This window comes from Lepidochelys kempii, chromosome 2 (genome assembly GCF_965140285.1).
Source record: "Lepidochelys kempii isolate rLepKem1 chromosome 2, rLepKem1.hap1, whole genome shotgun sequence".
Classification (NCBI taxonomy): domain Eukaryota; kingdom Metazoa; phylum Chordata; order Testudines; family Cheloniidae; genus Lepidochelys; species Lepidochelys kempii.
In genome coordinates, this window is record NC_136381.1 from 272,004,582 (window position 1) to 272,028,510 (window position 23,929).

General features: G+C 55.8%; 1 protein-coding gene across 4 annotated transcripts in view; it reads left to right on the plus strand.

The window, feature by feature from the left end:
- AGAP3 (ArfGAP with GTPase domain, ankyrin repeat and PH domain 3) overlaps nt 1-23,929 on the plus strand; it is a 231,304-nt gene that overhangs the window by 115,180 nt on the left and 92,195 nt on the right. For 3 of the 4 annotated variants that reach the window (XM_073334978.2, XM_073334976.2, XM_073334977.2), the window contains exons 8-9: nt 10,133-10,288; nt 14,420-14,512. In XM_073334978.2, the coding sequence (XP_073191079.1) occupies nt 10,133-10,288; nt 14,420-14,512 (249 nt within the window). Of the gene's footprint in view, nt 1-10,132; nt 10,289-12,992; nt 14,045-14,419; nt 14,513-23,929 lie in introns of those variants that run through there. The other variant, XM_073334979.2, reaches the window with a different exon arrangement.

Consider the following 23,929-nt stretch of genomic DNA (forward strand, 5'->3'; position numbering starts at 1 on the left):
CACTGATCTCCGCACACCCTCAAGGGATCTGAAGCCAGTCCGTGTTCCCTGGGTCTCTCGCTCCCAGCTACTGAGAGGAGCCATTCCGTGACTGGGGCTCCTGTGGCAGGGGGTCTCGTCCAGCTCTGCCCATTCCACACCCAGGACAACGGGCAGCTTGGGAGCCTCATTCTTCTGCTCCTGCCAGAGCCTTGGCCCCCACGGCCCACCTCGGGCAGCGGCTTGGCCTTGTTCTGCCAGCAGGCTGCACACACCTGGCACTCATGGGCTCTCTAGGTAGCCACTGGGGTTACCCGCTAGTTCCAGTCTCTTCCACCCACCTTCAGGGACGCTTTTCATGAACCATTGCTGAGAAGAGGGGGCCTTTGTGCTCCGTCAGGGGCAATCAAGGAGGGGTCTTGCCTTTTGGAGGCCAGGGTTTCTCCTCCCATTGTTCCCCCACGCCTTTCCTTTTGGGCACGTGCACTTGATCCTGGACTTACCATGTCCCAGCAAATTCACCCAGCACTTCAGGGGTGGATGGTAACCCTGAGCTCCGTCAAGCCCAGCCTAGATCCTTGGGATACGTTCCCAGCTCTCGACATGCCGGGCACTTACATACCCGGGGCCATGCATCTGGCTTACAGGGGTATCTCTGAGTCCCAGTGCAGGTCGCTGCCATTCATAGAATCATAGAATATCAGGGTTGGGAGGGACCACAGGAGGTCATCTAGTCCAACCCCCTGCTCAAAGCAGGACCAACCCCAACTAAATCATCTCAGCCAGGGCTTTGTCAAGCCTGACCTTAAAAACTTCTAAGGAAGGAGAGTCCACCACCTCCCTAGGTAACCTATTCCAGTGTTTCATCACTCTCCTTGTGAAAAACTTTTTCCTAACATCCAACCTAACCCTCCCCCACTGCAACTTGAGACCATTACTCCTTGTCCTGTCATCAGCTACCCTGAGAACAGTCTCGCACCATCCTCTTTGGAACCCCCTCTCAGGTAGTTGAAAGCAGCTATCAAATCCCCCCTCATTCTTCTCTTCCATAGACTAAACAATCCCAGTTCCCTCAGCCTCTCCTCATAACTCATGAGTCCCAGTCCCCTCATCATTTTTGTTGCCCTCCGCTGGACTCTTTCCAATTTTTCCACACCCTTCTTGTAATGTGGGGCCCAAAGCTGGACACAGTACTCCAGATGAGGCCTCACCAATGTCAAATAGAGCGGGACGATCACGTCCCTCGATCTGCTGGCAATGCCCCTACTTATACAGCCCAAAATGCCATTGGCCTTCTTGGCAACAAGGGCACACTGTTTACTCATATCCAGCTTCTCGTCCACTGTAACCCCAAGGTCCTTTTTCCTGAACATTTTATATCCATCCATGACAGTACTCCAGTCATGTGAGTTATCCCACCAAGTCTCTGTTATTCCAATCACATCCTAATTCCTTGACTGTGGCAGAACTTCCAGTTCTCCCTGCTTGTTTCCCTGGCTTCTTGCATTTGTGTATAGGCACTTGAGATAACTCGCTGATGCTTTCTCAGTATGAGGCAGGAGCCCTCCCCTCTCGCGCTCTTCTGCTCTTGCTTCCCCCTGGTATCTCACTTCCCCACTTACCTAAGGGCTTTGGTCTCCTTCCCCCGGTGAACCTAGTGTCACGGAGTCCCCAGGCGATGCTCTGGAACTGCTCCCTATGAAGCCAGTCAGATCTCTGGGGGAGCCTCCTCTCTGTGAGCAGCCTGTCTCCAGGCAAAAAGCTTACACAGCTTCCACCTTCCTGGGTCTGACCTCGGAGCATTCAGCATCCCCCGTCCCTCCATGCGCTTCCCACAGCAAGTCCACGCAGGTGGGGTCCTGGGGAAGCCAGAGGGTCCTGCCGCCAACTTCACAGTCAGTCTTAGCCAGCCAGTAAAACAGAGGTTTATTAGACGACAGGAACACGGTCCAAAACAGAGCTTGTAGGTACAGAGTACAGGACCCCTCAGCCGGGTCCATTTTGGGGGGCAGTGAGCCAGACAACCACGTCTGCACTTCACTCCTTCATCCTCAGCCAGCCCCATACTGAAACTCTCTCCAGCCCCTCCTCCTCTGGGCTTTGTCCCTTTTCTGGGCCAAGAGGTCACCTGATTCCTTTGTTCTCCACCCCTTTAGCTCTCTCCTTGCAGGGGGGAAGAGCCCAGGCCATCAGTCGCCAGGAGACAGAGTGTCAGCCATTTATGTACACTGGCCCTTTGCTCTGCAACAATTACACCCCCTTATCCCACCACCTAGAGACTTAAGAAATGCCTAGGGGAAACTGAGGCACCCCTACAGTATTCAGAGGAAACATTAAGAACAGTCCCACTTTGTCACACCTAGTTTAAAGCCCTCCTCACTAGGTTAGCCAGCCTGCTTGCGAAGATGCTCTTCCCTCTCTTCGTTAGGTGGAGCCCGTCTCTGCCTAGCACTCCTCCTTCTTGAAACACCATCCCATGGTCAAAGAATCCAAAGCCTTCTCTCCGACACCACCTGCGTAGCCATTCATTGGCTTCCACGATTCGACGGTCTCTACCTAGGCCTTTTCCTTCCACGGGGAGGATGGACGAGAACACCACTTGCGCCTCAAACTCCTTTATCCTTCTTTCCAGAGCCACGTAGTCTGCAGTGATCCGCTCAAGGTCATTCTTGGCAGTATCATTGGTGCCCACGTGGAGAAGCAGGAAGGGGTAGCAATCCAAGGGCTTGATGAGTCTCGCAGTCTCTCCGTCACATCGTGAATCCTAGCTCCTGGTAAGCAGCAGACTTCTTGGTTTTCCCGGTCGGGGCGGCAGATAGATGACTCAGTCCCCCTGAGGAGAGAGTCCCGGACCACCACCACCCGCTTCCTTCTCTTGGGAATGGGGGTCATAGAACCCCCATCTCTAGGACAGTGCATCTCATGCCTTCCAGTCGGCAGAGTCTCCTTCTGCTCCCTTCCCTCAGACGTATCATCTGGTCCACTCTCCGCCTTAGGACCTGTGGAGAGAACATGAAAACAGTTGCTTACCTGTATTGGCGTTGCTGGTACATGGACATTCCCCTTTTTTCTTCTGGAGGTCACATGATGCCAAATTTCTTCACCGTCCTCCTGTCCCCGATGTGCAGCCTGCTCTGAATCTTCAGAACATTGTGCCCGTAGAAGCATATCCTGACGTCTGTCCAGGAAATCTTCAGTTTCTCTTATGCAACGCAGGGTCGATACCTGTTGCTCCAGACCTTGAACCTTCTCCTCCAATGTGGAGACCAGATAAAGTCTGCTTTGTGCAGATAAAGTCGCTTCTGTCCTGTGGAAGAAAGACAAACATGGCACATCCAGTGCAGGTCACAACAGCTGAACACCCCCCATCCATATTACTGTCCTTCTACGAGCTTCCTCAGATGTTGCAGTAACTTCTCAGAGAAGCCTGCAAGATGGAAGCCTCAGTAGGCTCTCCCCAGGCAAACTCCCTCTGTTAGCCTCTCCACTGTTCGCTGCTCAGCTGGTTCACAGCGGGCTGCCTCTTTATAACAGTCAGGGCCACTCAAGGTCCACCTGGAACAAAGCACTCCCAATTCACACTTTTCAAGCACACGGTCAAACTGACAAACTGTCCTCACAACAGACACTCAGATACTCACCAACGCAGCCCTTAGCGCACTCCTCTCGGACAGATTCCAGGCAAACTCCCTCTATTATCCTCTCCACTGTTTGCTGCTCGTGGCCCCAGCAGGCTTTACCAAGCACCTGGCAGGAGGGACAGCTGTTCTCTGATGTTGGGGCACATGCTGGAGAGAATGCAGGAGGTTTTGGTAATATTTCTATAAACACTATGTGTGACTCAATGTACCCTCTCCCTTTATGTTGCTACCCACTGGGTGTGAAGGGGTTAACTTCCTCTCAGGGACCAGGAGACTAAGAGCTTGGTGTGGGAGGCAGAGGAGGCACAAGGCACTGTTGAGGCCTGGCCACATCTGGGCCTCTGCGGAGATGCTGGAAACCTCCGTGACGGCAGATTAGTTTAAACTATTGGAAGCAAAGGAAGCTGAAGCGTGAACCCATCGAGCGGAGACAGAGAAACTGAGGCGGGAGCAGCTGGGTGTTAGGTGTGCAGCTGCAGACACCCAGACCTGCAGCTGGAGGGGGAAAGAGGGTGGCAGGGAGTCGGAACATCTACTTCTGCCAGCGTGGGCTCTGCCTGAAACTTGGTTTCCCCGTGCTGACCTGAGGACTCGGAGTCCAGGTGACAAATAAACGCTGCCTTGTTGTGACTGGGCCATGCTGCAGACTGGGAGTGTCGCTCCCTGACAGAGGGACGTCTCTGCAGGAGTCTAGGGAGCTGCGCTGCGAGTCAGACGGGGCTGGAGCCCACAGGCCTGGTCTGGGAGCAAGGGTCTGTGGGGTTCACCATGGGGAAAGCTAAGCCTAGAGCTCTGCAAACCATGGGGGTCCTCCCCGAAAGTATATCGAGGCCATGGCAGAGCTCACCCCTGGAGAGCCGTGACATGTGCACCCCGCCTCGCAGCCTGGTTTGTCCAGGGCAGATCCCTGCAGGACAGCTGCAGTTCTGAGTCTGTCTCATGCCTCGGTTTGCAAGGGAACCGTGCCAGCGGTCTCTGGCTTTGTAGGAGCACTACTGGATTCCAAAGACCTTCCAGCCTCCGGAGAGATCCCAGCCCATCCTTTCACCACAGCCAGCCACGCACAGGCTGCTGGGGCGTGTGGCCCATTCCCCTGGCTGAAGGCAGTCTACCAGCCAGCAGACACGGTGGGGACATCCATCTCACTGAGCCAGAGTCAGTCTGAACAGGGGGGCCTTCCATTCACCCCTTCCTACAGCAGCATCCATGCCAGATGCTTCCGCACTGGGGTGGGGAATGCCCCCGGGTCTGTGGGCCCTGGAGAGCCCCTCGTTCTATGGTGGATCAGAGCAGGCCATGTTGTAGGCAGGGCTCTGGGAAGCATGTGGCTCTCCCTCTCCTGACAGCACCATGAACCATGTGCTGTGTCAGGAGTCAGGACAGGGCTTGGCCATCTCTGGTCCGGAAGCCATTCCCACTGGGCAGCACTAATGAGTGAGAGCGGCCTGGCCCTCTCCGTTGGCAGGAAGCTTTTGTTGCCCCAGGAGGGGCTCCGGAAGGAAACTCTCCTCAAATCCCTGTTCCCTTGGACAGATCAGTTTGCCAGTAATCAGAGCAAGTGCCCCCTGCTCTGCTCCACACGCAGTCTCCCACATGCCTTCCTCTTCTCATGAACAGGAGGTCTCCTGCATGCTTTCTCCAGGGCTTCATCTCCAGGGTCGTCAGGGAGAATAGATGAGATGCAGCTACAATGAATTGTGCAGCTCCTTTTGAGGCGAGACAGACCTGCTACGTGTGTCCATATGGCCTGCTCCCACTTCCAAACATCCTGGATCTTCTGTTTCAGAAGCAGGGGCAGATCCTTCAGGTCCATGCCACTGGCCACATGGATGTTAGCTCACTGAGCATCACCAGAAGATCCTGCGCCACAGATGTCCATGGCATCCTCATCCACAGCAAGGAACCACCCACCAGCTCCCTCTGCAGGGTTTTCTGTCTGGGGTACTCGGACACACCTGGTTCCTGTACACACTCCTGCCCTGGGTGAACTGTCTCCTTCACTTGTAGCAAACCAGTCCTGCCATCACTTAAGTCAGAGACCCCCTGGCTGCAGCCTCTGCCTGCCATCCGCCTGAGCCTACCTGGTGCTTGCCCCCTGTGGTCCCCCAGACTCCTCCAGGGTGTTAATCCATCAGTTAGAGGGCCCAGCTAGCAGCTAAGCCTAGTCCACCTGGTCTGCGGGGACCCAGGAAGGACTCAATGGCTTTCTTGGTGGCTGTTGTCACAGCCAGAGATGGTGGGCTGCAAGCCCTGATGCCTCACTTTCCTACGTGGTGCTCGTAGGGATGGGGGAGGCTCAGTCCCTGCCCCAGGCCTTCTCCAAGGTGTGTTCTCGCTCCCACCTGAAGCAGGCAGGTGACCTATCTGATTTCTCACCCTGGGGAGGCGAGGCTGCATGCCTTGGGTGCTCAGAGAGCCCTTTCTGTTTATCCAGATAGGACAAAACCACTCAGGAGTTGCCTTGTAGTTTGCAGCCCGCAGTGATAGTTCTGGGGGCAATCTTTTCCCCAGAGATTATCCCAGTGGGCCAGCCCAGTTTGGTGTGAGCTGCAGGCCTCTCCCCTCCTGTGGGCATTGGCGCTGCAGCTCCTTTAGCGAGACTTAGGACCCTTGCTACCAGAGAACTTGGCAGGGTTGCATCATGGAGTTCAGTCTGCACCTTGACACTGTGTTACTGCCTAGATCTGGCTCCCTCCTCAGACCTCACCTGCCTCGTTTGGGAGCTGCTCGCTCGTCGTTGGATTGTCAGCAGTGCGTGTGGATTCACACTGGCAGGAGGAGGAGATGGTTGGGCAGATCCTGCAACCTGCGCTCCTCTCGCACTCCTTGGAGGCCGTCTTGCCCTCTGGATCAGTGAGGGAAAGGCACGGTGGGGGAGGCTGCATCCCCCGGTGGGGTGACTCTGGGAGGAGTGCCGGTGAAGACACAGTATCCAGGCTCAACCCCAATGGACGCTGCTGGCCAGGAGGCCCCGCATGTGCCCCGGCAGTGGGATCCACCCAGACAAATGTCACCAGCAACCGGTTACTGTACAGTCAGGAGCCATTCTTTGTACAGTGTGGACTTGGACTGAGGAACTCACTGCCACGAGGCCGCATGGGGTCCGAGGGCTGGCAGAAGTGAGACAAGGGTCCGGTGTTTGTCTGGATACAGGTGCATCTGGAGCTGCCACAGGGGAGTGACAAGAAACTGAAACAAACCCAAGAGTCTGGCAGGGCTCCCTGGCCTCCTGCTTTGGGGTGTTTGCAGCCTCCACTGGAAGGGGCAGGAGAGAAGAGCTGCTCACCACAGGACTTCTCGGCCTTCCTCATGCAGCCGGCACTGTGCCAGGAGTGCCTTGCCTGAACTACTCTGGCTGGTCCAGGGCTGCTGGGACAGTCTGTGTGGCGGGGGTGCCGAGAGCCATTGAACCGAACGTACCCTGCGTACAATGGAAACCCCACTGCACCCCTAGGTCCAGCACCGAGGGGCTAGTCCTACGGTCCTCAGAGAAGTCAGCCCCGCTGCAGCGTCACGAGCCGCATCCCAGCCCGGGGAGAACTCGGAGTCAGCGTTGTTGTGAGTTGTGTGGTCCCTCGCAAGCTCCATGCCCTCCGTTCCAAGCCCTTGTGATTGGAATAACAGAGACTTGGTGGGATAACTCACATGACTGGATTACTGTCATGGATGGGTATAAACTGTTCAGGAAGGACAGGCAGGGCAGAAAAGGTGGGGGAGTTGCACTGTATGTAAGGGAGCAGTATGACTGCTCAGAGCTCGGGTACGAAACTGCAGAAAAACCTGAGTGTTTCTGGATTAAGTTTAGAAGTGTGAGCAACAAGAGTGATGTCGTGGTGGGAGTCTGCTATAGACCACCGGACCAGAGGGATGAGGTGGATGAGGCTTTCTTCCAGCAGCTCACAGAAGCTACTAGATCGCACGCCCTGGTTCTCATGGGAGACTTCAATCACCCTGATACCTGCTGGGAGAGCAATACAGCGGTGCATAGACAATCCAGGAAGTTTTTGGAAAGCGTAGGGGACAATTTCCTGGTGCAAGTGCTAGAAGAGCCAACTAGGGGCAGAGCTTTTCTTGACCTGCTGCTCACAAACCGGGAAGAATTAGTGGGGGAAGCAAAAGTGGATGGGAACCTGGGAGGCAGTGACCATGAGTTGGTTGAGTTCAGGATCCTGACACAGGGAAGAAGGGAAAGCAGCAGGATACAGACCCTGGACTTCAGGAAAGCAGACTTTGACTCCCTCAGGGAACAGATGGGTAGGATCCCCTGGGGGACTAACATGAGGGGGAAAGGAGTCCAGGAGAGCTGGCAGTATTTCAAGGAATCCCTGTTGAGGTTACAGGGATAAACCATCGGGATGTGTAGAAAGAATAGTAAATATGGCAGGTGACCAGCTTGCCTTAACAGTGAAATCCTAGTGGATCTTAAACGTAAAAAAGAAGCTTACAAGAAGTGGAAGGTTGGACATATGACCAGGGAAGAGTATAAAAATATTGCTCGGGCATGTAGGAATGAAATCAGGAGGGCCAAATCGCACTTGGAGCTGCAGCTAGCGAGAGATGTTAAGAGTAACAAGAAGGGTTTCTTCAGGTATGTTGGCAACAAGAAGAAAGCCAAGGAAAGTGTGGGCCCCTTACTGAATGAGGGAGGCAACCTAGTGACAGAGGATGTGGAAAAAGCTAATGTACTCAATGCTTTTTTTGCCTCTGTCTTCACTAACAAGGTCAGCTCCCAGACTGCTGCGCTGGGCATCACAACATGGGGAATAGATGGCCAGCCCTCTGTGGAGAAAGAGGTGGTTAGGGACTATTTGGACATGCACAAGTCCATGGGGCCGGACAAGTTGCATCCAAGAGTGCTAAAGGAATTGGCGGCTGTGATTGCAGAGCCATTGGCCATTATCTTTGAAAACTTGTGGCGAAATGGGGAAGTCCCAGATGACTGGAAAAAGGCTAATGTAATGCCCATCTTTAAAAAAGGGAAGAAGGAGGATCCTGGGAACTACAGGCCAGTCAGCCTCACCTCAGTCCCCGGAAAAATCATGGAGCAGGTCCTCAAAGAATCAATCCTGAAGCACTTGCATGAGAGGAAAGTGATCAGGAACAGCCAGCATGGATTCACCAAGGGAAGGTCATGCCTGAATAATCTAATTGCCTTCTATGATGAGATTACTGGTTCTGTGGATGAAGGGAAAGCAGTGGATGTATTGTTTCTTGACTTTAGCAAAGCTTTTGACACTGTCTCCCACAGTATTCTTGTCAGCAAGTTAAAGAAGTATGGGCTGGATGAATGCACTATAAGGTGGGTAGAAAGTTGGCTAGATTGTCGGGCTCAACGGGTAGTGATCAATGGCTCCGTGTCTAGTTGGCAGCCGGTGTCAAGTGGAGTGCCCCAGAGGTCGGTCCTGGGGCCAGTTTTGTTCAATATCTTCATAAATGATCTGGAGGATGGTGTGGATTGCACTCTCAGCAAATTTGCGGATGATACTAAACTGGGAGGAGTGGTAGATACGCTGGAGGGCAGGGATAGGATACAGAGGGACCTAGACAAATTGGAGGATTGGGCCAAAAGAAATCTGATGAGGTTCAATAAGGATAAGTGCAGGGTCCTGCACTTAGGACGGAAGAACCCAATGCACAGCTACAGACTAGGGACCGAATGGCTAGGCAGCAGTTCTGCGGAGAAGGACCTAGGGGTGACAGTGGACGAGAAGCTGGGTATGAGTCAGCAGTGTGCCCTTGTTGCCAAAAAGGCCAATGGCATTTAGGGATATATAAGTAGGGGCATAGCGAGCAGATCGAGGGACGTGATCGTTCCCCTCTATTCGACATTGGTGAGGCCTCATCTGGAGTACTGTGTCCAGTTCTGGGCCCCACACTACAAGAAGGATGTGGATAAATTGGAGAGAGTCCAGCGAAGGGCAACAAAAATGATTAGGGGACTGGAACACATGACTTATGAGGAGAGGCTGAGGGAACTGGGATTGTTTAGTCTGCAGAAGAGAAGAATGAGGGGGGATTTGATAGCTGCTTTCAACTACCTGAAAGAGGGTTCCAGAGAGGATGGCTCTAGACTATTCTCAGTGGTAGCAGATGACAGGACAAGGAGTAATGGTCTCAAGTTGCAGTGGGGGAGGGTTAGGTTGGATATTAGGAAAAACTTTTTCACTAGGAGGGTGGTGAAACACTGGAATGCGTTACTTAGGGAGGTGGTAGAATCTCCTTCCTTAGAAGTTTTTAAGGTCAGGCTTGACAAAGCCCTGGCTGGGATGATTTAATTGGAGATTGGTCTTGCTTTTGAGCAGGGGGTTGGACTAGATGACCTCCTGAGGTCCCTTCCAACCCTGATATTCTATGATTCTATGATTCTTGTCTGAGTCGGCTTCCCTGGGGTGCCAGGGGCACTCTGAGGCGGCCCTGCCGTGCGAAGTCGCTCGGGGGGTTGTAGCCACCCGGGGGCAGCCTGCTGGCGGGTCCCAGGCGTACCCAGCGCGCTCTCTCTCTCTCCCCCGCAGGCCACGAATGGCAGCGGCGCCTTTAGTGACTACTCCTCCTCCGTGCCCTCCACCCCCAGCATCGGCCAGCGGGAGCTGCGCATCGAGACCATCGCTGCCTCCAATACGCCCACCCCCATCCGCAAGCAGTCCAAGCGGCGCTCCAACATCTTCACGGTGAGTGTGGCCAGTGGCGGGACGCGCCAGGCGGGCGAGGGGGGCGTGGGCCCATCGGCACAGGGCGGCCCTGCTCCCAGCCATGCGTGTGCTCGGGCCATGGTGTAGAGCGTGACTTCTGTGGGCACGTGGGGGCGGAGAGGCTGTGGGGAGCGCAGTGCAGTGCGTGTTTGTGTGTGTGTGTTTGTGCATGCATGTGTGTGCGTGTGTGAATCCTCCCCGAGTATGTGCGTGTGCGTTCTCCGTGTGCACACGTGTGTGTGTCCTCCGTGGGCGTGTAGGAATCCTCCCCGTGTGTGTGTGCATTCTCCGTGTGCACACGTGTGTGCGTCCTCTGTGTGCCTGAATCCTCCCCGAGTATGTGCGTGTGCGTCCTCCGTGGGCGTGTAGGAATCCTCCCCGAGTATGTGCGTGTGCGTCCTCCGTGTGCACACGTGTGTGCGTCCTCCGTGTGCACACGTGTGTGCGTCCTCCGTGGGCGTGTAGGAATCCTCCCCGTGTGCGTGTGTCCCCTCTGCGTGCATGAGCATGTGCATCCTGTGTGTGTATCCCCCATGTCCGTGTGTGCGTGTGCATCCCCCTGGCGTGGGGAGCGAGGGGTGGCTCTGCCTGCCTGGGCGTACAGTACTGGTGCCCCTTTCCCATCGCTCCCCCTGGGGCCATGTCCCCCGAGCAGGGGCTGACGTCCCCAGAGGCTGGGACTCTGTTTCTGCATTGGCTGAATAAGCCCGGCAGGGTCTCATGGGCGGTGGTGCTCAGAGCCAGCAATGGCACATGGAGTCCCTCTTGCATCCATGTGTGACGCTATCCGGACACCGAGGGGCCCCTGCTGATATGTAGGGGGAGGGCTGGGCATGTTTGAACCAGGGGATTGAGGACGACATCATGGGGAGTCAATTGGGGACATTTACAGCTGTTATTTCTGCTGGTTGTGTTTGCACCCCATCTCTCAGCACACTCTACACCCATATGCACACACAGCCACCCCACTGTCCCCAAGGCACCTGGGCCCCCCCACACACCATCCCAGCATGCCCCACGTGCACCTCCATCCCCGTCTGAACACACACAGCAACTGGGAACTCCACTGTTCCACAACACCCGCACACCGGTGAGCGCACCCGCCCACCACTCCCCAGCACCCGCCCACCAGGGCGCGCACCCGCCCACCGCTCCCCAGCACCCGCCCACCAGGGCGCGCACCCGCCCACCGCTCCCCAGCACCCGCCCACCAGGGCGCGCACCCGCCCACCGCTCCCCAGCACCCGCCCACCAGGGCGCGCACCCGCCCACCGCTCCCCAGCACCCGCACATACCCACCTTCCCAGTGTGCATACCCATATGCCCAATGCATACACCTCTCACCCACCTGCACCTCCCCAACACCCTCGCCCCCAGTGCACACAGTTCCCACCGTGGACCCCGCTGCTCCCCAACACCCTTCAGCACGTGCACCCCCCACATTCTCTCAACAAGGGCCTGTAGAGTCTCCTACGTGGTCATGCTCACTGTTGTGCTCCTGTTCTAATGGATTTCCTGCTCCCTCCCCGGTCGTTACTCTCGCTCATGCTCACACTTGCTGTTGTGCACCAGTGCACACCGGTTCTCTCATGTGCTCTCATGCTTGTCCACACACCCACTGGTTCTGGACTCGCCGTCAGTTCATGTTCACGCTCTCCCTTTCGTTCCTGTTGGAGCGCGTCAGGCTTGTGGTGACATGCTCATTCTCAGCTTCTTCATTCTGGGGCTCATGCTTCATCACTATGGAAGTCATCAGTCGGGGCTCACGCTTGCTTGCCGTCTCTAGGGGTACCTGCTTGCTTGCCCTCTTTTGCTCAGTCTGGGGCTCAGGCTTGCTTGCCATCTTGAGGGGGTTCCTGCTCGCTTGCCTTCTATGTGGGGCTCACGCTCACTCAGTCTGGGGTTCACACTCACTCTCTGGGGGGCACGTGCTCGCCATCTTGAGGGGGTTCCTGCTCGCTTGCCTTCTATGTGGGGTTCATGCTCGCTCAGTCTGGGGTTCTTGCTCACTTGACTTTGTGCTGGGGCTTCGCTCACTCATGCTGGGGCTCAGGCTTGCTGGCTGCACGCACATGACTCACATAGGGTGGTGGTGGCCGTGGCAGCAGCAGGATTTGAAGGTGCTGATTCCCTCCCTCCCCCCACAGCTGGGCTGGGCAGAGCAGTTTGTCCGGCCACTAGCGTGGCCAAGCACCCCGTCCCATTCCTGTGTACACAGTGTGGGAGAAGCGGCAAGGCCTGCTCTCACTGGGTCAGCTGGCCCCTCTGGGTGGGTGTGCAGGGCCTTGCCTAGGTTGTTAGCATTGGGGAGAGACACGAAGTGCCCTGCTCTGGGAGCAGCTCACCCAGCTCCGAGCTGCAGTTTGTTCCCTGGAGTTTCATCTGCAGGCCTCCTCCCCTCCGGCTGTAAGTGCCCTGCTGCCTGGGGCCTCTCCTGTGCTCCCGTCCCTGGGAGTGAGGTGCAGACAGACGGGTGTGTGGCCACCAGGTGGAGACTGACTCCCGTTCTCAGCGATGGCTGCCTCCCAGGCTAGCACTGGAATGCAACTCCGGAGCTCGGCCTGCTGCTGCCTCTGGCTGCCCGCTGCGTGGCTGGCCGGCCTGTCTGTCCCCACCGCTGACAGACTCATGTCCGTGTTCTGAGTATAACTTGCCAAACTCTTTATTCTTTCGATATTTGCAGATATGTGCCACTGTTTCCAACTTTTCATCTACAAAAAGGCCTTTCCAACTCCTTCCAAATTAGAAGATCCAGGTGGTTACACACGGCACCTCTGTACAAATTCTCTCACTTTTCATTGCCTCTCCAGGGCCGGATAAGGGATGGGCACTGGGATTGATCTAAGATTAGAGGCTCGCCCGCCCGTCCTCCAGCCAGCATGGGTTCCCCTCCCGGAGACACGCAGGAGCCTTTTAACCCCCCCCCAATGTAAAGTCTAGGAAGCGCTGAGACGGCCTCTGCACGTGCACTCTAAGCTGGGACATTTCTGGGCCTGCCGGATGCTGTTTAGGCCCTTTCCATGTTCCGGGGATGCCAGGCGGACGACCCTCCTGGGATGGAAAGACCTGCAGACCCAGCGGGACCAGGGCAACGGCAGCCAGCGGAGACGGATGGGCCAAGGGACGCTTTGCTGCCCGCTAGCACCTGCTGCTCGCACTCCGGCCCCTTCCTCCTTCCTGCGTTTTCCTGCAGCCTGCATGGACTCCTGCTCCTCCTCCTCCTCCTCCTCGCGGCAGAGCAGCCATCTGTGTCTCTTTCTTTTCTTCTCTTTCGATCTCCTGGCTTTATCCTGGGCCCAAAAGCGAGCAGATTGGTGTCCCAGGCGCGCAGGGCAGACGTTTCTTTCTGATCCAAAGCACATGGGGAGCTCCCCACCTGAGGGAGCTCGTAGGACACAAGGGAGAGACGTTGTGGCTGCCCTTTTGCTGCCATTGTTGTGATTCTGAATGTATTGATTGTGCTCCGTGTCGTGTATGACTTGATATTTTCCTGTCTTAAGCACCTTGAATGAGTTCTGCTCCACAGACTGTATATTTCATATTGTATTTACTGGAGTTTGCTCTCACCACAGCCATCCTCAAGGAGTATCCGATACTGCTCTAGACTCTCTAGATGTATACTAGATAGTTATTGTCCATGCTCTTTTGTAAGGGGCTGGTCTCTCTGCCCAGTGACCTGTGCTACTTTGTATGGTGCAAGTGTGTTCACAGAATAAATCTGTTGGATTAGTAGGAGTGTGAGTTCCTTTCACTGCCTTGGCCTCTCCTGCTTCCATCCATGCTCCACCGACATCCCATGCTCTTCCTGTTTGTGTCACCGTGTGCTGTGTGCCCCCGAGGGAGTGAGGAATCAGGGGCAGCCCTTTGCTGTGAGGAGAACGGCTTTGGGGCAGGGTGTTAGATGTTTGGGGGGCTGGGTGGGACGCTTGGGAGCAGGTGGGCTCCGGGGAGGCCAGGATGGGAGTTGAGGCTGATTGCAGCGTCCTTAGAGGGGATGGGGAAGAGGCTGCCCTGGGGATCGTGTGCTGGCCCAGCGGGGAGAAAAGTGGGCTGTGTGTTCCTTCTTCCCCTGCCCCTGTGTCTAATGCGTCTGTGTCTCTTCTCTTCCAGTCTCGAAAGGGCGCAGACCCGGAGCGGGAGAGGAAGGTGCCGGAGTGCAAGGCGGACAGTATCGGCAGTGGGCGGGCCATTCCCATGAAGCAGGTTCGGATTCCCCGGCCCCCCTAACCATGCCAGAGCACTGCCCGCTGGGGCAAGGGTCCTCAGGCCTCCTGAAGGGCAGCAGGGCGTCGCAGCCTGGGCCGGGGCGTGGCAAGGGGAGCATATGCCATGGGTGCACGCTGGGCTAGGCCACGCGGGTGTCCCAGTGGGAGCGGGGCAGTGTCTGTCTCAGGCTCATTGTGTTTCCATGCATGTGTCGCTGTCACCGGCTCTGCCTTCAGCGTGTGAGTGTGCGTGTGCGCAGCCCCCCATGCGTGTGCGCGCGCCATACGTTTGCCATACGTTTGCCATACGCGCGCTGGTACCAGTGCTCCCCAGCAGAGGGCAGCAGAGCGCCGCCCTGGCCCTGGCCCTGGCCCTGGCCCTGGCCCTGGCCCTGGCTCCTGGCCCGGGTTTGCTGTCTGAGGACACGCAGGCGCTGGCCTCCTGTTGGGGAGCCACACCCTGTGGCCCGGCGGGGCCCAGCTGCGAGCCTGCAGGGCCAGAGTGAGCCAATTCACACTGGGCAGCTCAGGTTCTGCTCCTTCCTTGGGGGTCGCGGGGGAGAAGTGACTCCAGCCTGCGGCCCCCTCTGTGTCCTGCAGCCCCGGTTGTGGTGCTGGGGACAGGGTCCAGGGGTGGCGGATGGTGGGAGCAGGGCCAGGGGCATCTCTGGTGCAGTCACGAGGATGGGGCCCCAGGGCAGCGAGCGAAGGGGAGGGGAGAGGCCAGGTATCGTTGTGTTTCCATGGCAGCTCTGGTGTTAAGACTGGGCCAGGTCTGGGTCGCTTGTGGGAAGGGGCAGGCAGGGACGTTCTGGCACCGGGGTGTTGGGGAGGGGTCTGTGGCTGGCTCTGGGGTAATGGGGAGGGGGTCTGCGGCTGGCTCTGGCTCTGGGGCGATGGGGAGGGGTCTCTGGCTAGCTGTGGTACAGCAGGCTGAAGGCAGGGAGGCCATGGAGGCCAGCGTGGCTCGGGCTCTGGGTAGGAAGGGGGACAGATAAGATGCACACCCAGATCATGCCCCCCGTCTCTCCTTCTTCGGGTGGGTCCTGCTCATTGAGTCCTTTCCTCCTCACCAAATTGGAGCTTGACCTGAGGTCGCTGTGGGCTGTTTAATCCCCTGTTTCTGTTAGCTGGGGGCATCTGGCCATCCCTTCCCCTTGCTCCCCTTTCTCCATCTCTTATGGGGCTGGCTGCATCCCCGGGCCCCACTGCAGGGGTTGTGTGCTGGCCCTGTCTCTCCTAGCCCCTCTCCAGGGGTATCTGCTGCGGGATGAACATTGACCCAGCCACCCCTGGCACCATCACTTTCCACAGGTTCATAGATGCCAAGGCCAGCCGGGACCTTTGTGCTTGCGAGAAGGGAAGTTTTGCCTCTTTGAGGCGGCCAGGGGTGGTGTGTAATTGTCCCAGGTTACTGGGTCGGGGGCTAGAGACGGTTTTGGGTTGTATTGTTGAAGAGGAACCCCTAGATATGGAACCTGGCCCTTGTTGCCGCCAACTCTGGCGGGAAGAAGGGTCACATGACCATCCTGTCTGACCCCTGGTGTAACGCAGGCCAGAGACCTGCCCCCCAGTTATTCCTAGAGCCAATCTGCCCCCTCCTCCCCAACTTTTAGAAGCAGTGTCCAATCAGGGTGGGCACTTAGTGGCTGGGTTCATGTGCTGTGCCTCTGGACCTGCACAGGCTGCCAGGCGGGAGGGGCAGGGGGAAGTGCTGGGCAGAACCCCTATGCGGGGCAGAGACAGCATGTAGGGACAAGGCGGTACCCTCACTCTGTTCATGACTCGGTCCCCAAGACTGGCCTTGGAAAGTTGCAATTCTCCATGTTCACTGGACTCCAGGAGCTGGGGCTTTTGGAGAAGCACCAAGTACTGCAGAAACCACAATAAAACCATGAGAATTGGTGACTCTGGTGGGACATAGAGGCTGGGGCCCCGTACAAATGTATCCCAGACAGTCCCTGGCCCAAGGAGCGTTGTGGGACTTGTTCTCGTTGCCAAAAGGCAGTGTCGAATGTGGTCAGTCAGGGAGGCTCAGGTACGATGGGGAGTGGGAGTTTGAAGTGCTGGCTGGACAGATCCTGCGCAGTGGCACCAGGATATGCTTGGGTTTCTGGGATGTCACGGTACCAACTGCCCTGACAGGTGAGCCCAGGGGACACTTGGCCTGCACCACTTCCGCCCCGAGAGCAAGGAGCAAGCGATGCCTCCGTGGTCTCGCTGCGCTGCTGAAAGGCCCAGCAGGGTGCACCAGCTCTGTCCTCTCCTTGTCCGAGGAGCACACAGAGCTGTCTCTGCTCAGGTGCCCGCAGACCCTTCAGCGGGGGAGGGCGACACCCATGGCTTGGATCAGGGCCTCCCTTCACTTCCAGCAGGTCCCGTTCCTTCCCGGAGGTTCTCCCAGGCCTCCAGCTCTCGGAGCAATGATGGGTCCCTGGGTCATGTCTCTGACCATGAACTCTTGGGCGGTGACTCAGATCCCTGCAGCTGCTTGGCTGCGCTGCCCCAGCATGCCAGGTACAGCTCGTCCTGAGCTTTCACAGCCAGGCCAGGCTAGCTCTGCTCCCATGGCATGCTGCCTCTGATGGGGCTGGCTCCAGTCTCTTCAGAGTAGTGTCAGCAGAGCCCTGGGAGGCTTTGATAGGCCCTGGGCAGCAGCCAGGCTCAGAGGATCCCAGCCTGCCTGAGGGATGGCAGCAGGAACTTTTTACTTATTTTTCTGGCCCTGTCACCGCAGTGTGGAGTGCCTCACACTCTGACAGGCTTGCTGCATTCGCCCTCACTCTAGGCAGGCCAGAGTGGTCGTCAGGGAACTGTCCCACAGACACAGAGGGACCGGCCTGGGAGTAACTGGCCCAACAGGGATCTGAACCCAGGTCTTCTGGTCCTCAAGTAGAGCCCCAACCACTGGACCATCCTTTCTCCAGGTGCCGCCCCTAGACAGGAGCTCACTTGAGACAGCTCTCCCAGGGCAAACACTGGCAGGTGCCAGAGGCTTGCTAGGCAGAGGACACGACCCCCTGGAAAGCAGCATTTCTGAGGTCTCTGCAGAGAGGTGGGGACCAGCAGATGCTGATACAGGTCCCCTTCCCTGAGGCTCTGAGAACCAGTTCCATTTTATTTCTGCATGGTGTTGCATTCCGATGAACTGGTGGGCCCTGGAGATGGTAGAATATGGTTTTACCCCAACCACACCCCCTTTCCAGGGACCTGTCCCAGGAGAAACGACCGCACTGTGAACTCACCACCCTGCTGCTGATAGCAAGGAGAATGTGGCCAGAACCATACAAAGGCAAATGAGTTTAGTGCCAAAGGAAGAGAGGCTAAGATCCGTTCCCGGGCGTCCGTGGTGAGGAGCCGGCCGTAACCCTGCCGCACAGCTACAGACTAGGGACCGAATGGCTAGGCAGCAGTTCTGCGGAAAAGGACCTAGGGGTGACAGTGGACGAGAAGCTGGATATGAGTCAGCAGTGTGCCCTTGTTGCCAAGAAGGCCAATGGCATTTTGGGATGTATAAGTAGGGGCATAGCGAGCAGATCGAGGGACGTGATCGTTCCCCTCTATTCGACATTGGTGAGGCCTCATCTGGAGTACTGTGTCCAGTTTTGGGCCCCACACTTCAAGAAGGATGTGGATAAATTGGAGAGAGTCCAGCGAAGGGCAACAAAAATGATTAGGGGACTGGAACACATGAGTTATGAGGAGAGGCTGAGGGAGCTGGGATTGTTTAGCCTGCAGAAGAGAAGAATGAGGGGGGATTTGATAGCTGCTTTCAACTACCTGAAAGGGGGTTCCAAAGAGGATGGCTCTAGACTGTTCTCAATGGTAGCAGATGACAGAACGAGGAGTAATGGTCTCAAGTTGCAGTGGGGGAGGTTTAGATTGGATATTAGGAAAAACTTTTTCACTAAGAGGGTGGTGAAACACTGGAATGCGTTACCTAGGGAGGTGGTAGAATCTCCTTCCTTAGAGGTTTTTAAGGTCAGGCTTGACAAAGCCCTGGCTGGGATGATTTAACTGGGAATTGGTCCTGCTTTGAGCAGGGGGTTGGACTAGATGACCTTCTGGGGTCCCTTCCAACCCTGATATTCTATGATTCTATGATTCTATGAGAGGGGTGCTAGAGCCTCACAACCTCAGCAGGGGCGTGGGAAGGATAAAGTCTTGCCCCGCACTCCGGTTCAGGGCTCCCCGCAGAGAGAGGTCTTGAGGGCCCAATATTCCAGATGCAGAACAGCAGCCAGGGCTCCGGAAGCTGTCACCGAGAAGTGCAAACCTTGTCACCGCTGCCCAGCTCTCCTGGGGTTGTTCCTTCCGAGGGGAGCGGGGATCTCAGTGCCTATCCCCTCGGCAGATCCCCACCTCTCCAGAGCGTCACAGCTCGTGTGACCGGCTGGCTGTGTAACTGCGGGGGTGCTAGTCCCCCCCACTGAGGCAGAGGGACTGAGAATGGATATGGGCTAAGTGAGGTAGCTGGAAAGCGGGACCTTCTGCCTGGGCGTGTGTGGCCTCCGGTAGAGCGCTGCCCAGCGTGCACGGCCAGTACGTGGGGGAGATCCTGCTACTCCCTTATTCTCCGTTGAATCTGCCTAGTGACCTTTCTGGGTCCCGTGGGGAGAGGACTGCAGTGCCGGTGGCTAATTCATCCCCAGCTTTGGTGGCAGAGCTGCAGCGCCCTGCATGAGCGGGCTGCGTGCTCAGACAGGAGGCTGGTTAAGAGAATCTCGGAAGGAGTGAGTTTGGGGGGTGCTTTTGCACCAGTGGGGAAGGCTGCTGTTCTGGGGAGCAGAACTATCCCGCAGGAAGCTGGTGGCAGCTGCTGAGCCTTGCCCATCACAGCACGCCCAGAACATGCTGCTAGTGAGCCGATGTCTCTCTCTCCCAAACTCCAGTTGTAGACGCTAGAGCTGGATCCACCCAACTCCCGTGGCCCCCGTGTGAGACAAAGGAGTCCAGCCTCCTTTCTCTAGCCCTTCTCCTCTGACCTGGGTGGCAGACGCGGCCTCCTGCTGGTGCGGGGGCTGCTGCACGTGAGGCTCCGGCTCCCCACCTGGAGCCCATGCTATGATCTCGGCAGGCCCAGGCCCGCACTGGGTGAGGAGAGGATCTTTATGGCTGGACGCTTGACACTGAGAACTGGGCTAGCTGGGCTGGCAGGCTGCCGTTCCCAGCTGGTGGTTCCTGGGAACAAACACACGTCCCCTTCCTCATGCAGATGCTGCTGCTGAGTGTGCAGTCACATAGTCAGCCCTGAGGGCCTGGGGTCCCTGGGCCAGCTCTGGTTGGGCTGGCTTCTTCAGCGGGGCCCAGAGCCGGGGACTCCTCCTCCTTGGGATCTGGGACCATGCTGGGAGCTGAGATTACATTTAAATTGCCATTTGCATTTTCCAATCAATACACGACTTTACAATTAAGTTTGGTGTTAAAATTCTTAGCGAAAAGTGAGTGGAAGGGAGATTTGTGGAGTGAACGAGTCCTTTGGGGGCCATCGCGGCTCCCTGCCTCATTACACTGCATACTGCATGCTGCTGCCACTGCTTTCCCGGCGCACCCCCCAATCCGAGCACAAGACGCCGAGGCAGTCACGCGGGCCAGCCTCGCAGGGCCGGGGAAGCGCGCGGGAGATGGTGGGCTGGCTTGCTGTTCATCCCTCTCGGCCTCTTCCCTTTTGTGACCTTCACACTGGGGAAAAGGAGCTAGCAAAGGATTCAGAAGATGCAGAACCCCAGGGGAGGCCCGGGGTAGATAGGCATGTGGCTGCGTGTGGCCATTGGGAACATGCAGGATTTGTGGAGAGTGTGTGAGAGTATGTGGGGTTGGGGATCTCTGTGGGGAGCTGGGGCATTGTGTGCACCGAGCATGTGCATGAGTGGGATGTGCTAGCACAGAGGTCTCCGGCCCTTTGGGGGTGGACCCCCCATTTGTGATGGTTCTGCCCCTGGGTTCACGTGTGGCTGCTGCATCTCACCTGGGTTTTGTCCTTCTCCTCCCTCCTCTCTCGCCTCATCTTCTTGTCTCTTTTTCTGTGTAGTATTGGGATTTTGCTCCATTTCCCAGGAAATGGGAAAGCTGGATCTCCCTAGCTGCTTCCTGGTTCAGCCCCGACTCTGTATCATCAAAACAGAGAACAAGTCCAGCCACAGAACAGGAAGCCCTGATGCAAGCCACACTGTGGTGTCACAAAAACCTGCATCCAGCACTTGCTCCCTCCCACTTCCTTCTCCAACCCTCACAATTTCTAGTGCCTCAATACAGAACAAGTCTGTCTGCTTCCACTGCCCCAAAAATGTCTGGACCTCCATGTGTCCCAACCCAGCCGTGCTGCAAAAACCTGGATCTAGATGGAGCTTGCAAAGTTTTGGCCCTGAACCCTCAATTTGTACAGTCTAAACAAAGAGCAAGTCCAGCTAATGCAGACTCCACTGGATATATCTGGAATCTGGGGCACCCTAGCTCAATAGTCCTGGGAAAACACAACAGCGATACCTGCCTTCTCGTGTGCCGGGATTTGTCGCGTCCTGATTTGCATAGTGGGTTAGGAGCAGCTGCATTTGTTGTCTCTCTAAACAGTACAGTTTTGGGGTTTGAGGCCAGAATTGGCAGGGGTAGCAGGATACCGGTACTCAATTTGTTTGCAATGCTGTTGCATTCAGACACATCAGGATCCAGACTTTTCAAGGAGAACAGGGGCAGTTACACTTGGCCTCTGTTTACATGGTAGAATTTTTGGTTTGTAGTAAATATTTGCAGGATCTGGCTGGAGGAGTCAGATTTTAAAAAGCCAGCAGGGGCCATTATGACCTCCTACATAGCTGATATAGGGAATCTTGCCCAGTGATTCCTGAGTCAAGCCCATAACGTCTGGCTGAGCTATTAGAAAGAGATCCGGCTTTGATTTACAGATTCCAAGTGATGGAGAATTCACTACGTCCCTAGGTCAGTTGTTCCCATGGTAAAATCCCTGCCTGTAGACGTTTGGTGCCTAGTCTGAATGTGTCTCGCTTCAGCTTCCAGCCATTGGATCTCATTCTGCCTTTTTCTGACAGAGCAAAGAGCTCTCGACTATTGGAAATCTCTTCTCCAGGTAGTTACTTGTAAACCCCATGATCAAGTCACTCCTTTATCACTTAGATAAACTAGATTGAGCTCCTTTAGTCTCTCATGATAAGGCAGGTTTTCCAGGCCTCGAATGATTCTTGTGGCTCTTTCCAATTTGTCAACATCCTTTTGAAGTGTGGACACCAGAATTGGACACAGTATCCAGTCATGGTGACACTAATGCCTTGTGCGGAGTCAGTATCATCTTTGTACTCTGACTTGATATTCCCTTGCGCCTCTATCCCTGGATTGCATTCACCGTCTTAGCTACAGGATCGCACTGAGCACGGATGTTCTGTCCATTTCCACCATGACCCATATGTCCTTTTCAGTGTCGCTGCATTCCAGGAGACAGACTCCTGTGCCCTGTACCTTTAGGCTGTCGTCTTTGTTCCTAGATGTATGACCTTGCACTGGTGATACAGATAGGTTTGTGTAACTGACCTGCCCCAACCATCATTTACCACTCCACCAATTTTGTGGCCTCTTCAGATTTTACCAGCATCATTTTATATTTTTTCCAGATCATTGTTAAAGATATTGAATGGATTTGGGCCAAAAGCTGATCTGTGTGGGACACCTCTAGAAAGACCATCATTGGATGATGATTCACTGTTTACAGTTACTTTTTGTGATCTATCATGTAACCGGTTTTTACTCCATTTTTTATCAGCTATGTTGATTTTAGATCGTAGTAATTTTTTAATCAGAATGTCATATGGTGACAAGTTCCCTGCAGAGGTCTAAGCATGATGTCAGCACAGTTAACTTTGTCAACGAAACTCATGGTCTCATCAAAAATAGTATCAGGCTTGTCTGACGAGACCTGTTTTCCATAAAACACTGTTGATTGGCATTAATTATGCTGCAGTCCTTTAATTCTTAACTGATTTCTCTCCACACTGGCCTTTTCACGATTTTGCCTGGTATCAGAGTCAGGCTCTCCGGCCCATAGCCACCGGGCCCTTCCCTTGCACATATTGGCACAACGTTCACATTTTTCCAGTCCTCTGGGACTTCTCTGGTGTCCCAGGATTTGTTAAAAATCTACGTTAATGGCTCAGAAACCACCTCCGCAAATGCACTGAGCACTCCTGGGTCCGAGTTCTCTGAGCCTGAAGATCTGAAGATGTTTAGCTTCAGCAGTTTCTGTTTAACACCCTCCCCAGCCCAGGTAAAATAAGAAGTGTTGCCTGATCGTTGTGAGCAGCGAGTAAATCATCCAACTTCTTCCCAGACACTGAACAGAACTATTTACTGAGCACTTCTGCCAGTCCTGTGTCATGTTGGCTGCTTTACAATGGTCGTTTCACGGCTGCCCCAGGAGGTGTCAGATGTTGGGTCTTTCTGATGGAGTTTAGGCAGTGGGACTGGGTCCCAAAGTTGGCTTGATCTAGCAATCCAGAGGTGTTGGATCCAGGTTTTTTCAGTGCTGTTGGGGGTCCAGAGTTTTTGGCATGCTAGATGCAGTTAGGCAGTGGCATTTGGGCCAACTATGGGCTAGATCCAGCTTTGTCCCCAGACTCCTTTTTGCAGCCTTGTTTTTGTTTCCCAGTTCTCTCCCGGCCTCCCATGCTGTGAGGTGCTGAGTGCTCCTCTTGGTTTGGCTCCAGCACCATCTAGGAGGCCCTTCTTGCTATCTGTGTCTGCAGAACAGTCTCTGGCTCCCATCTTCCTCCCCTTGCTGAGGGTTGTTTGCCTAAATAGGTGAGCAACTAGTGTAGATGGTTTTCACTCCTTTAGCTGGTTGCACTTGACCTCGGGGGCCCTACAGGCTCAAGTCTAGGCTGCACTTAAAACTTAGGTGGGCTCAGCTCCGGCACTCAGGGATGTGAAAAATTCACAGATGCGCTGCCCTAAAGCGCCGGTAGAGAGACGGCTAGATGGCTGGAAGAACACCGCCGTTGCCTGGGGAGGTGGCGTGACTCTAGCCACAAGTCGCTGTAGTGTGTGTCTACGCTCCTGGGGCTGCAGACACGGCGCCTCCTCCTGGCCATTCTGGGGATTAGCTTTGCCAGGCATTGTGCCCTCCTCTGGCAGTCTCTTCACCCATCCTCTCTTGCCCTGCAGCCCCTCTCACTGCGGGACTGCAGTTTCCTCTTCGTCCCTCGACCCTCCGGCCAGGTCGCTACCTGGTGTCCCCTTCTGGACGGGGAGCGGGGGATGTAACCGTCCCGGGCAGGCCGCTGTCCTCTGCCTGGCCCCTGCCACATCCCCGGTGGCTGGCAGGGGAACCCAGGCCCGCCCTCTACTATAGGTTCCAGCTCAAGGTCCCTCCGAACAGAAGCCACGGCCTGCACTGTCCTGCCATGCTGCT